A 16,988-nucleotide genomic window follows, 5' to 3' on the forward strand; every position below is an offset into this window, starting at 1 on the left:
CCTCCCGGCGTGTTCCCCGCGCTGCCGAGAGCCCCGGCCCGGGCCCTGCGCGGGCTGTGCCACTGCAGCCAGAGCGGCGGGAACACCAGTGCTTGCGGCTTCCATTCACATTCACGTAGTGTTACATTATTTGCACTTATGTAGCATGAAACAACAACAAACCAAAACAGAAATTCACAACCGGGACCTAGGTGCATTCAGGACGCTTTCCTTTGCCTTTAAACATATTTCCACGGTGATTAAAGGCATCCATTAAGTACTGGTTACTTCAGCACAACTGGCCAAGAAGGCTGCTTCTGAACTGCCGAGTTCTGCTGCTGGAACCCTGTGTGTTGACGCTGAAAGTGAGGAACTGAGTGAACATCATTGATAAGATTGACAAGGTCAATTAGTTAGGCTTTGTTGATGTGCCGTTTTTTTCCCTTGCTATCTTTAGGATAGTGTTCTTAAATTTCATATATAAATAACAGCAGCATATTGACGTTTTAATTATGTAATTAATGTGTTTGTGTGACATCCTAAACTGTCACTAGTAATGAATCATGTTACAGAACTACATGTCTTAAAAAAACTCAACACTTGGCATGGGGGGCATAGCAACTCTAATGCTAAGTCTCCGGAAACATTGCTATGCTTCTACAATAAGGTACTTTCTTAAAAAACATTTTTAAACACTTACTTGTGTGAACACTTTGTTCCTTGAATTTTCTGGAGGTTTCTGTGACATGTCACATTGGTTGTTCAGTAGATCTGCTTTCTACAGGACAAGTTTTCCAAAAAGTAGTGACAGCTGCCCAAAGGGATATCTCGCACCACATACCATCATGCTCAGTATATAAAGCTGGGGACAAGAGCAACGGCGACCACCGCCACGGCTGAGGGGTCAGGCAGGGGAGCGCCAGGCAGAAGCGCTGCCAACAGCGCGGGTGAACAGGCCATGGACATCAAGGCCCGTGTCCTCAGGAGGGCTGTGGTAACTGGTCAGAGGAGTCGGCACATGGTCTGGTAACTGGATGCAAGTTTCAGTAACAGTCCGTGGTTCTAACCAGCCTTGAAAAGAAGAATAGTGACTTGGCCGAGGTAGAAGGAGATGAAATGCTTGGTCTCACGAGTCACGTAGCTGCCAAAGTTCCTTCTCACAGTGCAGTGCCAGGTGGGATTGAACTTCTTGTCGAATTGCTTCTTTGTGTGAGCAGCAATGTCCTTCTCAATGCTGTACTTCTCCAAGGCCTGTGTAGCACACTCCACAGCGTCTTGCTGCATCTCTTCTGACATGCCTGCATTCCTGATCACTGCCTCTTGATCACTCATCGTTGCCATTTTGGCAGCCACCACGGGACCAGGCCCGTGTGGAACGGAGCAAGCAGGGCACAGATGAAGACGAACACACGGCGTGCTCCACCGCCACATCAGATGCACAATGTGATGGATGCACTTGACCTCCCTCAGCCAAACCAGCAGCAGTTTGGTGCAGACTCTAAAGGAGGTGAAGGTCTGTGTCATGGAGGGACCCCAAAATTAGTTTTAGGCAGACAACCAGGTCCAAAACAGACTTTTCTTCTGTCCGGGAAAACAACCAATTAGAAGCGGGATTTATACAATTAGCACTCCAGTAACAAAAAATACAGGTTCACATATCAGTTGAGGAAATTATTGGGGTACAGCAAATAAGAATAATGGAGATCCACAGTATGCATACACGTGGCTCACGAAAAACAATGCCAGAGCCATCCCTGACCCCAGAAAAATACCCTCACTTGTCTAGTGAGGAAAACACTCGCCCGAGTGGCAAGGAATTATTAAGGAAAATACACTCACTAGTCCAGCGAGGAATTATTAAGTTATCACTCACCCACACGCAGAGGTGAGGCAGTCCCAGTCCCAGGTGGTTACCTTAGACGGCGTTCCAGTCTAAGGGGAGGGTCTCTCATCTGCATTTTGGCCCATGACTCCGAGAGGACACACACAAAGGGAATCCTTGGCGGAAACCCCATTTTTGTCAGATCTGGCTGTGGGCATTCCAGAAGCTTCTCAGCTTCTCTGCACCCCTACTCTGGCTATAGGCACCCCGAAACTTCCTGACTCCTTGGCGCCTCTTCCCCTCTCCTAGCTAACCCACAGAGGGTTAAACAAAAGGAGCTATTAACTGCCCCATTGCAGGAGAGGGGGGATGTGTTGGGGAAGAGAGGGATGTGCAACTGTCACAGTCTGAGCTGCAGCCAGGCCAACTACTCCTTCTAGGAAACTCACAAGGAAGCAGAACCCCCTTCTGAGGGAAAAGAGGGTCCAATTTGCCAGACAGACCCTCCTCTTAGAGAAGTCTGCTGCCTGCCTGGGGCCCGGGCTAAGGACATCACTAGGAAACTTCCCAGCTGGTACAGCCCTCAGACTAGTGCCTGTTACTGGTCTTCACGTGGGTGGTGATGAAGTCACAACATGTAGTCCAAGGCTGATCAAAAGAGACTTCAAGGCCTCAGGATGGGTGGTAAGGGAATCTGGAGCACAGGTTTGCCTTTCTATCTCATCTGCACAAGGCAAGCCTCAGCTTAAGAGTCTTCCTGAGCATGCATTTTTTCCATCCAGTGTTCCCATTTTCATTGCTCATTTTTTTGGTTGAGTTTTTATGTACTTGCTCTGGCTGATAAAATGAATCAGCAGATGACCTCAGCTTTCCACAGCACAATCTAATCCATGCAGAAGATGGTGGTTGGTGTGAGTTTGTCTGTTGTTATTTTTTCTCCTGTGGAAAGGGACCAGACAAAATAAAACCAGACATGAAAAAAAACTTAAAAAGATAAAAAAGCCACTGACAAAGGTGAGAACTTTTGGAATCGGTTCTGGTTGGGAGATGGCCACACGAAATGGTTTGATTCAGTCCTTCTCCTCCTCCTGCATGTCCTCTGGCTTGTGAAGCTACAGCTTAGTATCTACAGTAGTTCTGTCTCCATGTTTCAAAATATTTTCAGGACTCCTCAGATCAGCTGACAGCAGATGTTTTCCTTCCACATGGTCCTTCAGTGGGTGTCAGGCTTCTTCTAATGTTGCCTTGAGCCCAGATTTTCCCAGTTTGCCCAAGGCCCAGCCTCTCAGAAGTACATCTAGATGACCCTCTCCAGGTTTGGGTCCCACCGTAGTGTCTCCCCTCTTGGTGAAAAGCCATCTTTCACTAACCCGTGCATTTCCTCACGGAAGTCTGTGTGGGACAAGAGAGTTGAGAGAATCCCCAGGCTACAGCTGAGGTCACTCCACCCAGTATAACTGGGCTCATTCACAAAAGTTTTCAAGGCTTTCAGAACCTCTAGACTGTTCATGAATCCACCTCAGGTCTGGGAGAAAAGATCAGGGATTGTGAGAGCAACAGCAATTGTATGTCTTGTCAGATTGCTTCTTTATGTGAGCAGCAATGTCCTTCTCAATGTTGTACTTCTCCAAGGCCTGAGTAGCACACTCCACAGGTCTTGCTGCATCTCTTCTGACATGCCTGCACTCCTGATTGAAAATTAATTACACCCACATTGGCACTGGTGCACCTGCCTTTGGGAAGAATCTTATTCCCAGAGTGGCTGGCAAGCTTGATGTTGCCCGTTTCTGACATTACTGTCAGTCGCTGAGGGGAGCTTCCCCAGAGCCGGCCCGATCTGCAGCGGCACAGCAGGTCTGGCACAGAGGGTTTTGCTGAGACAGGGAAATGCCTGGACAGCGGAGAGACCGGCCTGGAGCCAGCAGCTCTCCTGGAGTCACTGAGGAGGCCCAGGCATGGCCTGAGCAACAGCGACCACCCCCACGGCTGAGGGGTCAGGCAGGGGAGCGCCAGGCAGAAGCGCTGCCAACAGTGTGGGTGAACAGGCTGGGACGTCAAGGCCTGTGTCCTCAGCAGGGCTGTGGTAACTGGTCAGAGGAGTCGGCACATGGTCTGGTAACTGGATGCAAGTTTCAGTAACAGTCCGTGGTTCTAACCAGCCTTGAAAAGAAGAATAGTGACTTGGCCGAGGTAGAAGGAGATGAAATGCTTGGTCTCACGAGTCACGTAGCTGCCAAAGTTCCTTCTCACAGTGCAGTGCCAGGTGGGATTGTACTTCTTGTTGCTTCTTTGTGTGAGCAGCAATGTCCTTCTCAATGCTGTACTTCTCCAAGGCCTGTGTAGCACACTCCACAGCGTCTTGCTGCATCTCTTCTGACATGCCTGCATTCCTGATCACTGCCTCTCAATCACTCAGGGCTGTTTTGGCAGCCACCACGGGACCAGGCCCTTCAGTAAATATACGTGTAACAACTGTTCTTAGGCTGTAATTGGTTACATAGCAATTGGGCCACCTGAGAAAAGAAGTGCTCGGTTCACACCTCTGCCTGCGGTCATAGCCTTGTGTGCTTCCTAAGATCATTGACGATGGTGTTTACAGCTGTACAACCACAAGGGAAGAAATAACGTGTCTGTTTTTAGAAGGTGGAGAAAGGACATAAAACATGTCTTCCACTTGTGTTTGGAAGATTGCAGGAAGCAAAAAACCACTGAAAACTGAGGGGGTATTTGCGTGAATGACTGCCCTAAATTGAAGTCCATTGGCGACCTTAAAGGGAGAACAAGCACGGACAATGCAGACGGCACCTTTAACAGCGTGCTGGCGAGGCTGACACCCTTGGGAGCTGCTACACGGTGCTAAGAGAGACAGGCACCACGTCTCTGTTAGTTAAACACACAGAAGCCAGTGTGAAAACAGGCGAGAGCTGATATTAATCCTCCCACATGTACCACTCAGATGAAGCAGTGCTGGATGAGCTACTTTCGCTACAGGACAAAAAAAAAAAAACATTTAATTGCATCACACCCCCATAACTAAGCCTTTGCACCACGTAGAAGAGGCAATTGGTGAGGAAGTAACTCTGTCTTGGCGTTTTTTTAAGACAATGCACGCACACGGTGACCAGCCACCGGCATCTCCTGGGGCTCCGCCCTGCCCCGCTTTGCCGATTGTTCCTCAAAAACACGCGTGAAACCCCAAACACCGCACAGTCCCGGGTTACCCTGCCACAAAACGGCCCCGGTGGGTGCAGCCCCCCAGCCCTGGGGCCGAGGGCTCGGCGCAGCCGCCAGCCCAGCTCTCGGGGGCGGGAGGAACGGGCGGCGCTCGGGCGCGCCCCAGAGGCGGGTCCCGCCTTCGCCGCTGCTCGGCGTGGTCGCGCTCCGCCCCGGAGTGGCGCTGGGACGGCGGCCCAGAAGCGTGGGCGGCTGCAGCGGCGGCCGGAGCGGTAAGGCAGCCGGCCTGCGGGACTGGGGAGCTGCCAGCGGAGGGCGCTTCTAGGGCGGGCGGCTGGGCTCGGTGCCCCGCTCCCCCAGGGGAAGCGGTCGCGGCTGCGGGGGAGCGGCCCGCGGGTGGCCGCTCCCCTCCATGTCGGCCGGGCCTGGCCTGGGGAACCGGGGGATGGAGCGGTTGCCGGCAGCTTCGGTGGGACTGTTCGGAGCCCGCGGCCCTGCCGGGACGTGCCGGCTGATGTCGGGCTTGGCTCGGCCGGCGACCGTGGGCTCGGGCGGAGAAGTATCAGCCCCTCGCCCCCTCCCCTGGCCCGCGCGTAGGGCGCCGCGGGTCGCCGGGCCCGGGGTGCTCTTGGCCCGGCTGGCATGCGGCCGCAGGGGCGCTCCGGCAGCCCGGGTAGAGTGGCAGGGGGCGGCTGCCCCGCTCCGTCCCCGGGGCTCGCAGCCGGGGCAGGAGAGCCGGTCAGGCCCTGCCGCTGCCCCCGGACTCCGCTTCCCGCCGAAGCTGCCCCTCGGGCCCTGGCCGGGCCTCCTTGCGGCGGGCGGTGCCTGCGGATCCCGCCGGAGCTCGGGCACCTTCCTGCGGAGCAGCGGGACCGCGGCCTTGCCGCAGTTGCATCCATGGAGATGCCGTTGGCTTGCGGTTTTCTTCATCCCCAGCTCAAAGCACGCAACACGAAGTGGCAATGCGTGGTGTTAGCTTGAAAATGCCCCTTTTGTTTGCAGTATTTGAGCGAGCAGCACCGCTTCTGATCGTCTCTGCGTTTCACTTAATTTTGCGCAGACAGAGCTGAGTAAACCAGGTCTGTCTGTTGAAAAGCTGTTTAAACCTCTTGTTTAAACTTCTCCAAGAGACTCTTTCTGGTAAATGCTTTTCCTTGGGTGACAGACGTTCTGCTGCTGTGATTCAGTACAAACTCTTGCCCCGTTGCCGTTTGCTCGTAGCTGCTCGTGCACACCCACCCCTGCAGACCTGGCGATCCCCTCTGCTTCCAGCCCTCCTGCAGCTCTGCTGGTGGAACTGCGCGAGGGCTGTGCTGTCTGAAGAGTAACCTGCCAAAAGGCGTCGCTTTTTTTCTTTCTCTCCAAGCTAGAGCTCTTTGCTGCCCTGGTTGATGCTATGGTCTCAGAAACTTGTGATGGCCCAGGGCCTGGCATGAGTGACCAGCTGGGAAACTGGGGATGGTAAGAGCTGTTTGAGCTGGTGCTACTCTTATGAGTCTGATGAGGAGCGGTTGAGGGAGCTTGGGCTGTTTGGCCTGGAGAACAGGAGGCTGAGGGGAGACCTGATCACTGTCTACAGCTACCTGACAGGAGGCTGTAGCATGAAGGGGGCTGGTCTCTTCTCCCAAGTAGCAAGTGATAGGACAAGAGAAGATGGCCTCAAGTTGTGCCAGGAGAGGTTCAGATTGGATATTAGGAAAAAATTCTTCACAGAAAGGGCTGTGAGGCATTGGAACAGGCTGCCCAGGGCAGCGGTGGAGTCACCATCCCTGGAGGGGTTTAAAAGGCATTTAGGTGAGGTTCTTAGGGACATGGTTTAGTGCCAGAGTTAGGTTATGGTTGGACTTGGTGATCCTGAGGGTCTTTTCCACCTGAAGTGATTTTATGATTCCACTGTGGGGGAAGGTGAGGGGCACATCTGGATCAAATTATTCTTACGACTTGTGTTTTGCTCATATGGACTATATGGGTGTTTCAGGTTAGATATTGACAGGCTGTTAATGTTTCACAAAAGTCTGATTTTGTTTTAAAGTGTGAACTTGGATGACACATTTTAGAGTGTTCTAAGATAACGTAGTCTGTAAAAAGAATCGTGCAGATATTCTGGAAAGCAGTTTCAGAGTTACTGATTTCTTCTTGTGCTTTTCTGTAAGGCTATGAAAGGCTTATTGTACATTAACAACAGCTTGGGTTTCCATTGCAGTGTTGTGAAGAATATCTTTAAGTGGTAAAAGAAAGTGGACTTAAATGAGTCAATTCACTATGTATGGCACTGACCAAATTAATACTGTGTGCAGGTTTGGTATTTGTATGTTTCACTTTGGAGAGTGTTAGAACCTTGCGACAAAAATGACTCAAGGGGCTGGAGAAGGTGCCTCACAATGAGACACTGTGAGAGAGAAGAGAGCTCAAGCTATGTGTTTTATATAAGAAACATGACTGAGAGGCACCTGGATTATAGTCTGTTAGAGGAAAAAACAAAAAAACAAGTCAAACCAAAACCAAACAAAACCCCAACCAAACCAAAACAAAAATAACAAACAACAAAAAAACCACAACCAAACAAAAAACCCCACAAAACCACCTAGATGATGAAAGGATCTGCATCTAATAGAAGAAGGTGCATGAAGAATCAATATCTGAAAGTGGCTTCCATTTCAAATGGCAAATGATTAAGGAAAGGAACAAACTTCCCGTGGGAAGTGGCAGGTTTTCATGTTGTTGTGTTTTCAGACAGGAGTCGGATGCCTTCCTGGAAGAGGTTCTTCAGCCAGGTTCAGTTAGCACAGGCATAGGGACAGAATTAAAATATACTCACCTTTACTTGTTACTAGCTGCTGAGATTTTGTGAAAGAAACTGGCACCGTTGGTGGTTTGCCAGATTCTTTTTTCCTTGAAATTATGCCCGAGAAGTCCTTGCTAACCAGCGGAAGCCCCTTCATAAACTCTTTTGACTTAAGCATGTGAGGGGAAAAAAACTATTGGTTGTTTTTTGGGTACAGAGATAATGATATATGAAGTTCATGTATTCAAACTTAAGTCCTTTAATTAAAAAAAAGTCATTTTACTGTTTTGATTTTGTGAAAAATTGTTGGGTGAGGTAAAAGTTGTAAATATCTTCAGCGTGGTTGGCGCTGAAATTGGGAGATGATCTCAGGAGCTGGCAGGGCTCTTTGAAAAATACTTGGTTTCTTGTTGTAAAGGATGAAGTAGGTGCAGCAGCTGCTCTGTTAGGTGGTACTTGCCTAGTAAAGGGTGCTCTTTCTATTCTCGGTACCTTTTTGCTTCGGTATTCTGAGGGATGAATCAATTTAAATGCTATGCTTAGTCTGGCATTATAGAAGAAAACTTGCAATCTATAAGCTTAATTTCAGCAGTGTAATAGCTTGCCTTCATCAGTATTTATTAGTGTGTACCCTGTATTGGTATTTTTTCCCAGCAAGTCATTTCTAAACTGACCTTAAAATTTACCTCTATGCTGGAAATAACAATTCATATTACTTTTTTCCTTCAGTGTAGATAGACCTTGATACAATTTGCTTGAGTGTTTTCATGTGCTCACATCTGGGCATTTGAAGCTGATTGAATGCAGCACACATCAACAGAATTAATCGATTTTTAAGCCAGCAGGCGTTTGATCCAAAATACGTTGCTCTGAGATTCAGTGAACTCTGTTTTTGGCAGAACTGCACGAATCCTGCAGCCAGGAACGCTCTGCTGAGCGTACTGAACCTTTTGTCCCCAGAAGCGCGTGCCAGGCGTGGGTTTGGCCCACGGTGCGAGGTCAGATTGTCGGCACCTGATGTCACAGCAGGAGGAGACGTTTTGGAGTAGGGTGTTGAAGTTTGACTGACAACCCAGTGTGAACCCCAGATGTTCTGGTGTGCCAGGGTAGACAGAAACGTTCTCACAAGTGCAGCAGCGTTTGGTGGTCACCCGGGGTCTCTCTGTTGCTCAGCAGGTTGTCTGTGTTTGTGTAAGTACATGGCAAACTGGACTGATAAGTCTGATTTCTGCTTCTTCTGTGACAGGTGACTTTTGGTACAACCAGACATTTTAGTGAAGGAGCCGTAAGAAAGAGAAGCCTGGAAAGACTAAAGCTTCAAGAACAGGAGCACGTTTGAAAAAGGGGGAAAAAAAGAGAGAGGGTTGAAAGGTGAGAGTGTATCTTTAGAGAATGTCCCATTTTCTTGAAATGTATTACTCTCTCTCACACCAAGTAAAATACAGGCAGAGCAGCTACTGTAAAAATCCAAGCTTTGAGGAGACAGGAGTTGGAAAACTTGAAGCAATGCTATATAGTTTTAAATTAATGTTATTGTTGACAAGAAAAGCATCATGATGATTCTGTGTGTAAGCTGTCAGATGGAGGGCTCTGGGTTATGAGAAACATTGCACTAGAGACATCTTGAGGTCCCTTTCAGATTGGGTTGTTCTGTGACTCTGTGGGCCTGGAGTGAAATCAGAGAGCTGTTGCTCTCAAATTGCTCTTGATTGCTTAAGATTCTGCATGTGGGCGTTTTGTATTGCTCTGTGCTGCAACATCACAAATCAATGTCTTGATGCTCTGAAGTAAAATTAATGTGATGTACATTTCTAGGTGCCTCCAGATGACTGGAAGGTCCAAAGCTAGAGATGAACACTATTCTGCCTTTCCCTCTTTTTAAATGTAATTTTTTCCTTGTTGTTATATTTAGGGCAGTGTTCTTAAATTTTACATATGATTAATAGTAGTATATTGAAGTTTTAATTCTGCAAATAATATGTTTGGTTAGCATTCTAAACTGTCACTAGTAATTAATCATGTTACACACCTACAAGTTTTAAAAAACCCCAACAGTTCGCACCCGGAGCACAGCAACTCTAATGTGAAGTCTCTGAAAACATTGCTATGCTTCCATTGTTAATACCTTATTGTTCAAATACTTTCTTAAAAATATTTCTAACACACTTTGTTGTGATGGTAAAAGTGAGAAAACTTGTGGATTGAGATAAAAACAGGTAAAGCAAATGCTGCACACACAAACAAAGCAAAACAAGGGATTAATTCCCCACTTCTAGTGGCAGGCGGGTGCTCAGCCAGCCCCAGGACAGCTGGGCTGCGTCACACGTGATAGTGACATGGTCACTTGGGCTCAGATGTCCCTGCTGTGTCCCCTCCCAACCCCTTGTGCCCCCCAGCCCACTCACTGGTGGGTGTGAGGAGCAGAAAAGCCCTTGACTCTGTGTGAGCTCTGCTCCACAGTGACTAAAACATCCCCCTGTTATCAACACTGCTTCCAGCACAAATCGAAAACACAGCCTCATACTAGCTATGGTGAAAAAAGTTAACTCTATCCCAGCCAAACCCAGCACAAAGCTTCAAATAGTTTTGAGAACAGTGGAAATAGTTTTGTAATACATCTTAAATGGGACCCTTGTGCTAATCTATAGGGGAGATTTGTTAACTTAAGAACTGGATCCACATGATCAGTCTCTAGTTGTGTCCTTGGAGACAAATGATAATGTTAATCAGTTGTCTTGGCAGTGATTATAAAGAAAATCCTAGAATGCAAACCATTTGAAGGAACAAAGAACTCTCTAGACGTGTGCATCAGTTAGATGCATGTCATCTATGTGCTGTGGGTTTTTTTAACGTATTCTAACAAAAAATATTTATTGTTAGCCACATGCGGATTCTTGGCAACTGGTTGCTCTTTATTAGCACCTCAAAGACTTGCATCCAATTCCCCAGGACTCAAAATGTAAAACAAGTGTCATCTAAATTGTCCCATATTGATAATTACCTAGAAAAAGACGTGGTGATCAAAGAAGTTCAAGAGAGAAAAAAAGAAAACTAAGCTCGAGAGGAGAGAAGAGAGGCAGATAGATGGAGATGAGAAACATCCCCCAAAGCAGCAGAAGGTACCAGCTGAAGAACAGCAGTGGCCAGAGAATATGCCTGAATGGGAAGAAAGGAAATCCCTGCTAGCTCAGAGAAGAGTGGAGTCTGTCAGACTGCTTACAGTGCTGTTAAACCGTGTGAAAGTAAGACTATTTTAAAACATATTTTAAATTTTGAAGGGTATTTGTTAACAACTTGGATAATTCGCTAGACATTTGATGTCTTGATGCTATTCGGAAGAACGCCTTGGGACGGACCAAACACTGAGAAGGCCTGAGGTCCAAGTCGTGCGACACTCTGCTCTCAGCCTTGCCCTGAGAGCAAAGGCGGCACATTTCCACCCAGAAACTTTGCCTTTGGTACTTGTTCAAGGCCTTGTGGTTACTGCGTTAAAATAGGCTGGACTTGGTCCAGTGTTGCAAATCAGGAGTTTCAGGGCAAGGACGCAAATGATGCCGTCTCTGCTTGTTTTGGTCTCAGGTCGGCAAGTGGCAGAATTCAATGGACACAGAATATGCCAGTTGCATTTCTAAGAGCCTCGTTTGTGGCCAGCACTAAGCTGTCCGTTGTGTTGCCATTTGATTCAGCTGATGTCTTGGGAAAGTCAGCAGAGGAGCGATTAACATGTTGTGAGGATTTGCACACAGATTAACGTTTGAAGGTTTATTTTAGTGCGTTAGGCTCAGAAAAAATAGGTTTTTTTAATGAAATCAGGGGTTTTCATGTCTCAGGGGTGCTGACATGGTGTTGTCTTCACTATTCGCTAAGGAAAAATCTACTTGCAGCTTTTAACAAGTGTGTGTTTTCCCCAGTCCTTAAGTTTAACGATTTCTAAAGGGCTGTAATTTACTAAGAGTTGAAGTCAGAGGCTGCCCTGTAACGTAGAGCCCTGTAACGTAGAGCCCTGTAACAACTGCCGTTTGCCTTCTTAGTAATGAAGGTGATGTGTTAGATAAGCTTCTGTTTTCTTGGTTTCACCACTTGGAAAGCTTTAGACTGGTTGTCTTTGGGCCCATTTAACACAACGTATAACAAAGCAATTTGTTCTAAATCAAATATTTGCTCTACAAAAGTATTGTGATTTTCTACTCGCATGCAATACTAGTGATGTTGTGATCAGAGAAAGAATAAATATTTTCTTATGCAGTTGCAGTGAGAGAGGTGAGTTGGTTGAAAGGACCACTTTCTCATCTAATTTTGAATGCAGCTTTCTGCGATGATGAAAGATCTGTAGTTCTGACTTTGGAATAGTGAGCCTGTATGACGATAGATGAATAGTGAGCCTGTATGTAGTGAGCTGTGACGTTAGCCAAACTTATCCCTCACCTCTATAGTTCTTCTGACTGTAGGACTGCTTATATGTGAGTTTGCAGTTTAGCACTCTCTGTACTGTTCAATAAATGTACATACTCAATTTTCTGATTTTTTTTTTTAATTATTTTGTATTTGAAGGATTTTGTGCAGTTGGCAAGTCAAAAAGTGGATCTTTCCTTGGGCATAAGGGAGGACAATTCCTTTTCTGAAGCAACGTTGAAAGACATACATCAGGAACCAATTAACTCCCATTACCATACACGCAAAGAGCTGCAACATAAAGAAGAGCTTAAGTGTCTGTTAACCCAAGAAGGTAGCAGCTTATTTAGCGAGGAAGGAGATGCGGGTAACTTCTGTGCATCTGCTCGTCATATAGTCAGGACGATTTTGAATGTCCCCTCTGCAGCCCCAGGTGCGGCCAGACTGCCTGGCAGAGGTGCATGCAGCTCCTGTGGATCTTTACTCATTACAGTTACTCAGGACTGCAGGGTCATCGAATCTCGTGAGGAAAGGGACTACCCAAGGTTGAATGTAGTTTACACGCAGGCAGTGTCCGATGGAGACAGTTGCCAAAAGCAAAAGGTTTATGAGACTGATGAATTCATCCATTATTTACTAAACTACTATCAGACGCCACGCTATGCACGTGTTTGCTTCGAGCCAAAAACCACTGTGAACAAGTGCTGGTGGAAGAGAGTGGTGTCTGATGGTGATAACGATTTTGACATCGACTTGAGTAACAAACATGGTCAGCACTTCAGAGAAGTGAGTCCTGTGCAGAACCTCAAGAGAAATTGCAGTAGCAATGATAATGATAAACTGGTCACTGTTGGAGAACCTGAGTCAATAGACATGGTGTTAGGAAACAAGACCTACGTGGGTACGTTTGCAAAAGTGTTTGGAGTGCAGAGGAATGACTCACTCACTGTTGATAACTTGCCACGCACTAGACTGAATCATTCTTTGGATTGCGCTGCTGTTACCCGTGATAAGGAGTTCAAACAAGAAGATGGTATCAATGGGGACACTGTACCATACAAGACATGTAGACCTGCTTTCAGATTAAAGGGTTTGTTGGAAGAGACTGGTGATTCTGAGTACTTCAGAGAGCCACCTAGAGGCTCAATGAAGAGGACAGAAAGAAGGTGTGAAGAAGTTTACAGCAATAGTAATAAAGGCTGTTTGCCTGCAAGAGCAGGAGAAAGAAAATTAATGGTTTACCTTAAAAATGTAACTCTGGAAGGTCAAGAGGAGGAAAGCAGCAAATGTAGCCTCTGTTCTAATTCTCTTCATGAGGGCTTGGCAAGGCAATGTGAACATAAGCTTAAAAAGTTGCATAAGAGGTCTAGTAGTAGATTAAGGCATGAAGGACAGAAAAGTGAGAGACAACCCGGGGAAGCAGAGAGAAATGCTCACAAAATGAAGAAAAAGCGAAAAAAGCTTTCTTCTGATCTTTCATCTGACGAATGTGGCTTTTCAGAGGTGGACAGTTGCATGCAGCTGGAGTCTCTCAGAAAGATACAAAGAAAATGTAAGAAAATACTCCACAACAAAGTGAAGTTCAAGTCACTTCACACCACCATGGCAGCACCAGATGTTACCCCTCATGACGGCTCCCCGCTTCAGGAGACCCTCCAGAGGACAGGTGAGAAAGAGGGACACCAGAACTAAGGTCTCTGGCAGGTGAGGTTAGTTGCCACAGTTCTTTGAATAATGAGTGGTAAGCATTTTTAAGAAGAGTTTTTACAAGTATAAACATGGTGTAAAAAAAGAGTGTGACTTCTCTGCAGTCAAAGTTTGTTCAGTTCAGCTTGGAAACGCACAATGTGCAGCTGCAGTTGAAGAGCTGTGTTTGCTTAATTGGAGAGCAAGGTATCTGGGCATTAGCAGCTAGGTGGTTAGTCTGTTAATTGCTGCGTTTCTGGCTATAGTCACTCACAGCCCTTTCACAATTTACTGTGTTTTCAGTTCGTTGGCAGGTACCTTACAGCTACCTCCCCATACCCTTTCCCTCCTTGCGCCTCAGAAAACTCACTTCAAGTAACTTTTTTCATGTACTTATCTACAGGAGGTGAGAGGAAGTTGATGCTGAGAAGAGAGATGGATGCTGATGGCAGAGGACGCCCTCTGTTTCCTCTTGAGGTAATTCAGACAAACCCCTGCTCAGATACGTTCTGTGGAGCAGAGCCCAGAAGAGGATGCTGAACAGTCACTGTATAATACCTCTACAGTTTTTCTATACAAGTGGGAGAAGAAAGTCCTTTGACTATTAAAGGTGTTTTTTTGCTTAGCTAATTCCTTTGGTTAGATTATCAAACTGATGTAGTGAGCCACAAAACCAGAATCTGTGTTTGCCTTTTGGATAACAGAGGACCAAAACTTCCCCAGCGCCAGACAGACCTGTGTGGACCAGTTGCCAAGAATTTGAAAGGTTACAGATTGAGATGTCAGTGTGTTATATTCTGATTAAATGTAGGGAATAATGTAAATATCCAAGTTACGGTATTTAGTAATAACAAGTTATTAGAAAAGAAAAACATAGCTATGTAAATCCTAGAGCAAACATATCAAGTGCATCCTCAATCAGGTGGTTAAAATGATGGGACTGGAAGGTGTGGGGGACTTTTACACTCAATTGTGGGAAGTAATAGATGCCCAAATGGGAAAAAGAAATTCCCATCCTCTGTAAAACCCACAGTGAAAAAAATGCTTGTTTTCTGTTTACAGTTCTAGAGGTGTTTGTGAAAACTTGCTGGTCTTTAGGAGGGCGGATTTCACTGAACGCGTAGATGTAGTGCTTCCAGGAATCTGAATGATTGTCTAAGCAAAACTCTGAACGTTAGATAGTGAAAGGGTCATGCTTGTCAGCTTAATGACAGTCCCCAGAGATATGCAGGTTGGACATTTGTTCACAAGATTTCAAAATGTGCCCTTTTGAAGGCACATGCAACGAGATTGCTGTTTAGTGTGAGTTTGCTTACAAATAAGTTCCAGAAGAATTGTCAAATGCTGCCAGATTTGTGCTGCATTTAGGCAAAAGTGTGAAAACGCAGTCTAGGAGCTTGGGTTGTATCCATATTTGTTCAGCTGGCTATATTCAGAAGACAGCCACAATTGCTTTTGGACAAAGTCTGTTAGCAAGATACAGAGGACCAGTTCTAAGTTCAATACACTGTTTACTTCAGTTTTCATTTTAATATGCTTTATTTATTATGTGTCAATATACTAAGTTAACGTGATGATGTTGCCTTCATTACATAGAATATTACCCATGTTTATAACTTCTGCTCTAATAAATAGTAACTAAAAATTGTAATTGTTCATGGGTTTCCCCGAGTGTTCAATACTGATGATTCCTACAGGCTTCTAAGCCAATTTTTATCCTTCTTCTCTGTTCACACGCTCAGATATTGAGTGCCTTTTCAGGGTCAGGGATGACAAATGGTTGCTACTCAGAATGCTATTAACCTGTTACTTTTATCTAAAAAGATCTTATTTTCTTGGCATGAATATTTTCCGTCTATTTTGGAGAACATTTATACCCCTCTGAACTCTCCATTTTAGTATTTTATACAGTTATAATGAAGATCAACTGCTGTATTTGTTGGCCATGTGAAATATTTCTTTTGTGCTGGTATGACATACCAAGGGTGTGTTTTCTCTATGCAATATTTGTGGATTAAAGGTGACAAAACTTCCTCCTCTGTCAATCTATAGGCAGTTCTGTGTGTATAAGTCCCCTTTTCCCATGAGACAGGCCTTTTGATTACAGGTGAGATAGCATTTCTTTTTGTTAATCCAGGGGAGCAGGAGCTGAAGATTTCCTCTAGTGTAAATTTCCAGTGTTTTATCAACATGTCACAATATTCAATAACAAATAAATACAGCGGTTCTGTAGTTGCTTCTTGAGTTCACCTTTATCGATTGAAATTGATAAAGCAAATCCTCCATCTCCAAGCCCTCATTGTTAGTAAATAAAATGTGTCTTTAAGGTGTGAGACACCACTGTAATCTTCATACTGAAACAGAACTTAGGGCTTTCCTACTTGTTTACACATTCAGAACCTGTTTTCAGGTGTTTTAATATTAATTCTTTACTTTTCCTATCGACACACTGAATTTGAGCCCCACCCTTTCATATGCTGGCCTGTAGAGTGTAATTCTGTTGTCCTAAAGGCTAAGATTTAAAGATACATTTAACAGTTTGCTTTAGAGCTTTTAAAATACATAGCTTTGTAGGTTAAATTTCAGTAGTTGTAGGAATAAATGTCACATCTCAACTATGAAAGTTACAGAATGTTTAGACCATTAGAACATTTAATAGTTGAAAAGATGCATTAAAAGCAGCATTTACATAGTTTAGCAATGGAAAGGTTTAACACTGCTGGTGTAATTTCACACCGTTCAGTTTGAGCCTGGTGTGTGCTATTGTTTGAAGACATTTTTTGGGAAGCAGTGTTTGGCATGTCTGAAGCAGGGCCCTGAGATGGCAGATTTTGCAATCGAATCTGAAAATGTCGCCTAATGGGGCCAGTGAGAACTTCTGCTCGGGGAGTGTCGCACTAAGCTTTGCTATTGAAACACGCGCCCTCTTGGCTGTACCTTGTGTTGAACGCTGGAGTCAAAATCCTCCAGGCTGTTTTGAAAAGCAGAAATACACGATGTCTGTTATTACATCAGTCCATCTGCTTGAAATACAAGAATACAGCAATTATGATAGAAAACCCTTTCTTTTTAATCCAGAGATGCCAGGTGAAGCATAGAAACGCCTCACCTTTTATAAAACCTCTTGCGTAACTCTCGACATAAGCATTC

At 45.6% G+C, this 16,988-nt stretch overlaps 3 protein-coding genes across 4 annotated transcripts; 1 reads left to right on the forward strand and 2 right to left on the reverse strand.

Annotated features, from left to right (window-relative positions):
• Positions 1-2: 2 nt before the first annotated feature.
• On the reverse strand, positions 3-3,920 carry LOC102089613 (dynein light chain 1, cytoplasmic). The gene has a single exon (XM_065077798.1). The coding sequence runs from the start codon at positions 1,501-1,503 to the stop codon at positions 1,042-1,044; it is 462 nt and encodes a 153-aa protein (XP_064933870.1). The 5' UTR covers positions 1,504-3,920; the 3' UTR covers positions 3-1,041.
• An 18-nt stretch (positions 3,921-3,938) lies between these two features.
• On the reverse strand, positions 3,939-4,211 carry LOC102089428 (dynein light chain 1, cytoplasmic). Its single transcript, XM_005500435.3, is given in 2 exon segments — positions 3,939-4,082; positions 4,084-4,211. Coding segments are annotated over 2 exon segments (228 nt in total). The 5' UTR covers positions 4,182-4,211; the 3' UTR covers positions 3,939-3,952.
• An 859-nt stretch (positions 4,212-5,070) lies between these two features.
• On the forward strand, positions 5,071-16,070 carry LOC102089728 (A-kinase anchor protein 17B). Of its 2 annotated transcripts, none has more exons than XM_065077788.1 (5): positions 5,071-5,247; positions 9,007-9,131; positions 10,766-11,002; positions 12,312-13,818; positions 14,242-16,070. In XM_065077788.1, exons 3-5 carry the CDS (start codon positions 10,913-10,915, stop codon positions 14,376-14,378), a joined length of 1,734 nt encoding a protein of 577 aa, XP_064933860.1. In that variant the 5' UTR covers positions 5,071-5,247; positions 9,007-9,131; positions 10,766-10,912; the 3' UTR covers positions 14,379-16,070. The 2 variants fall into 2 exon arrangements, with proteins under 2 accessions (XP_064933860.1, XP_021140627.2); XM_021284952.2 differs by lacking the exon at positions 5,071-5,247 and adding an exon at positions 5,316-6,436.
• Positions 16,071-16,988: the final 918 nt, after the last annotated feature.

The sequence above is a fragment of the Columba livia genome, chromosome 12 (genome assembly GCF_036013475.1).
Source record: "Columba livia isolate bColLiv1 breed racing homer chromosome 12, bColLiv1.pat.W.v2, whole genome shotgun sequence".
NCBI lineage: Eukaryota > Metazoa > Chordata > Aves > Columbiformes > Columbidae > Columba > Columba livia.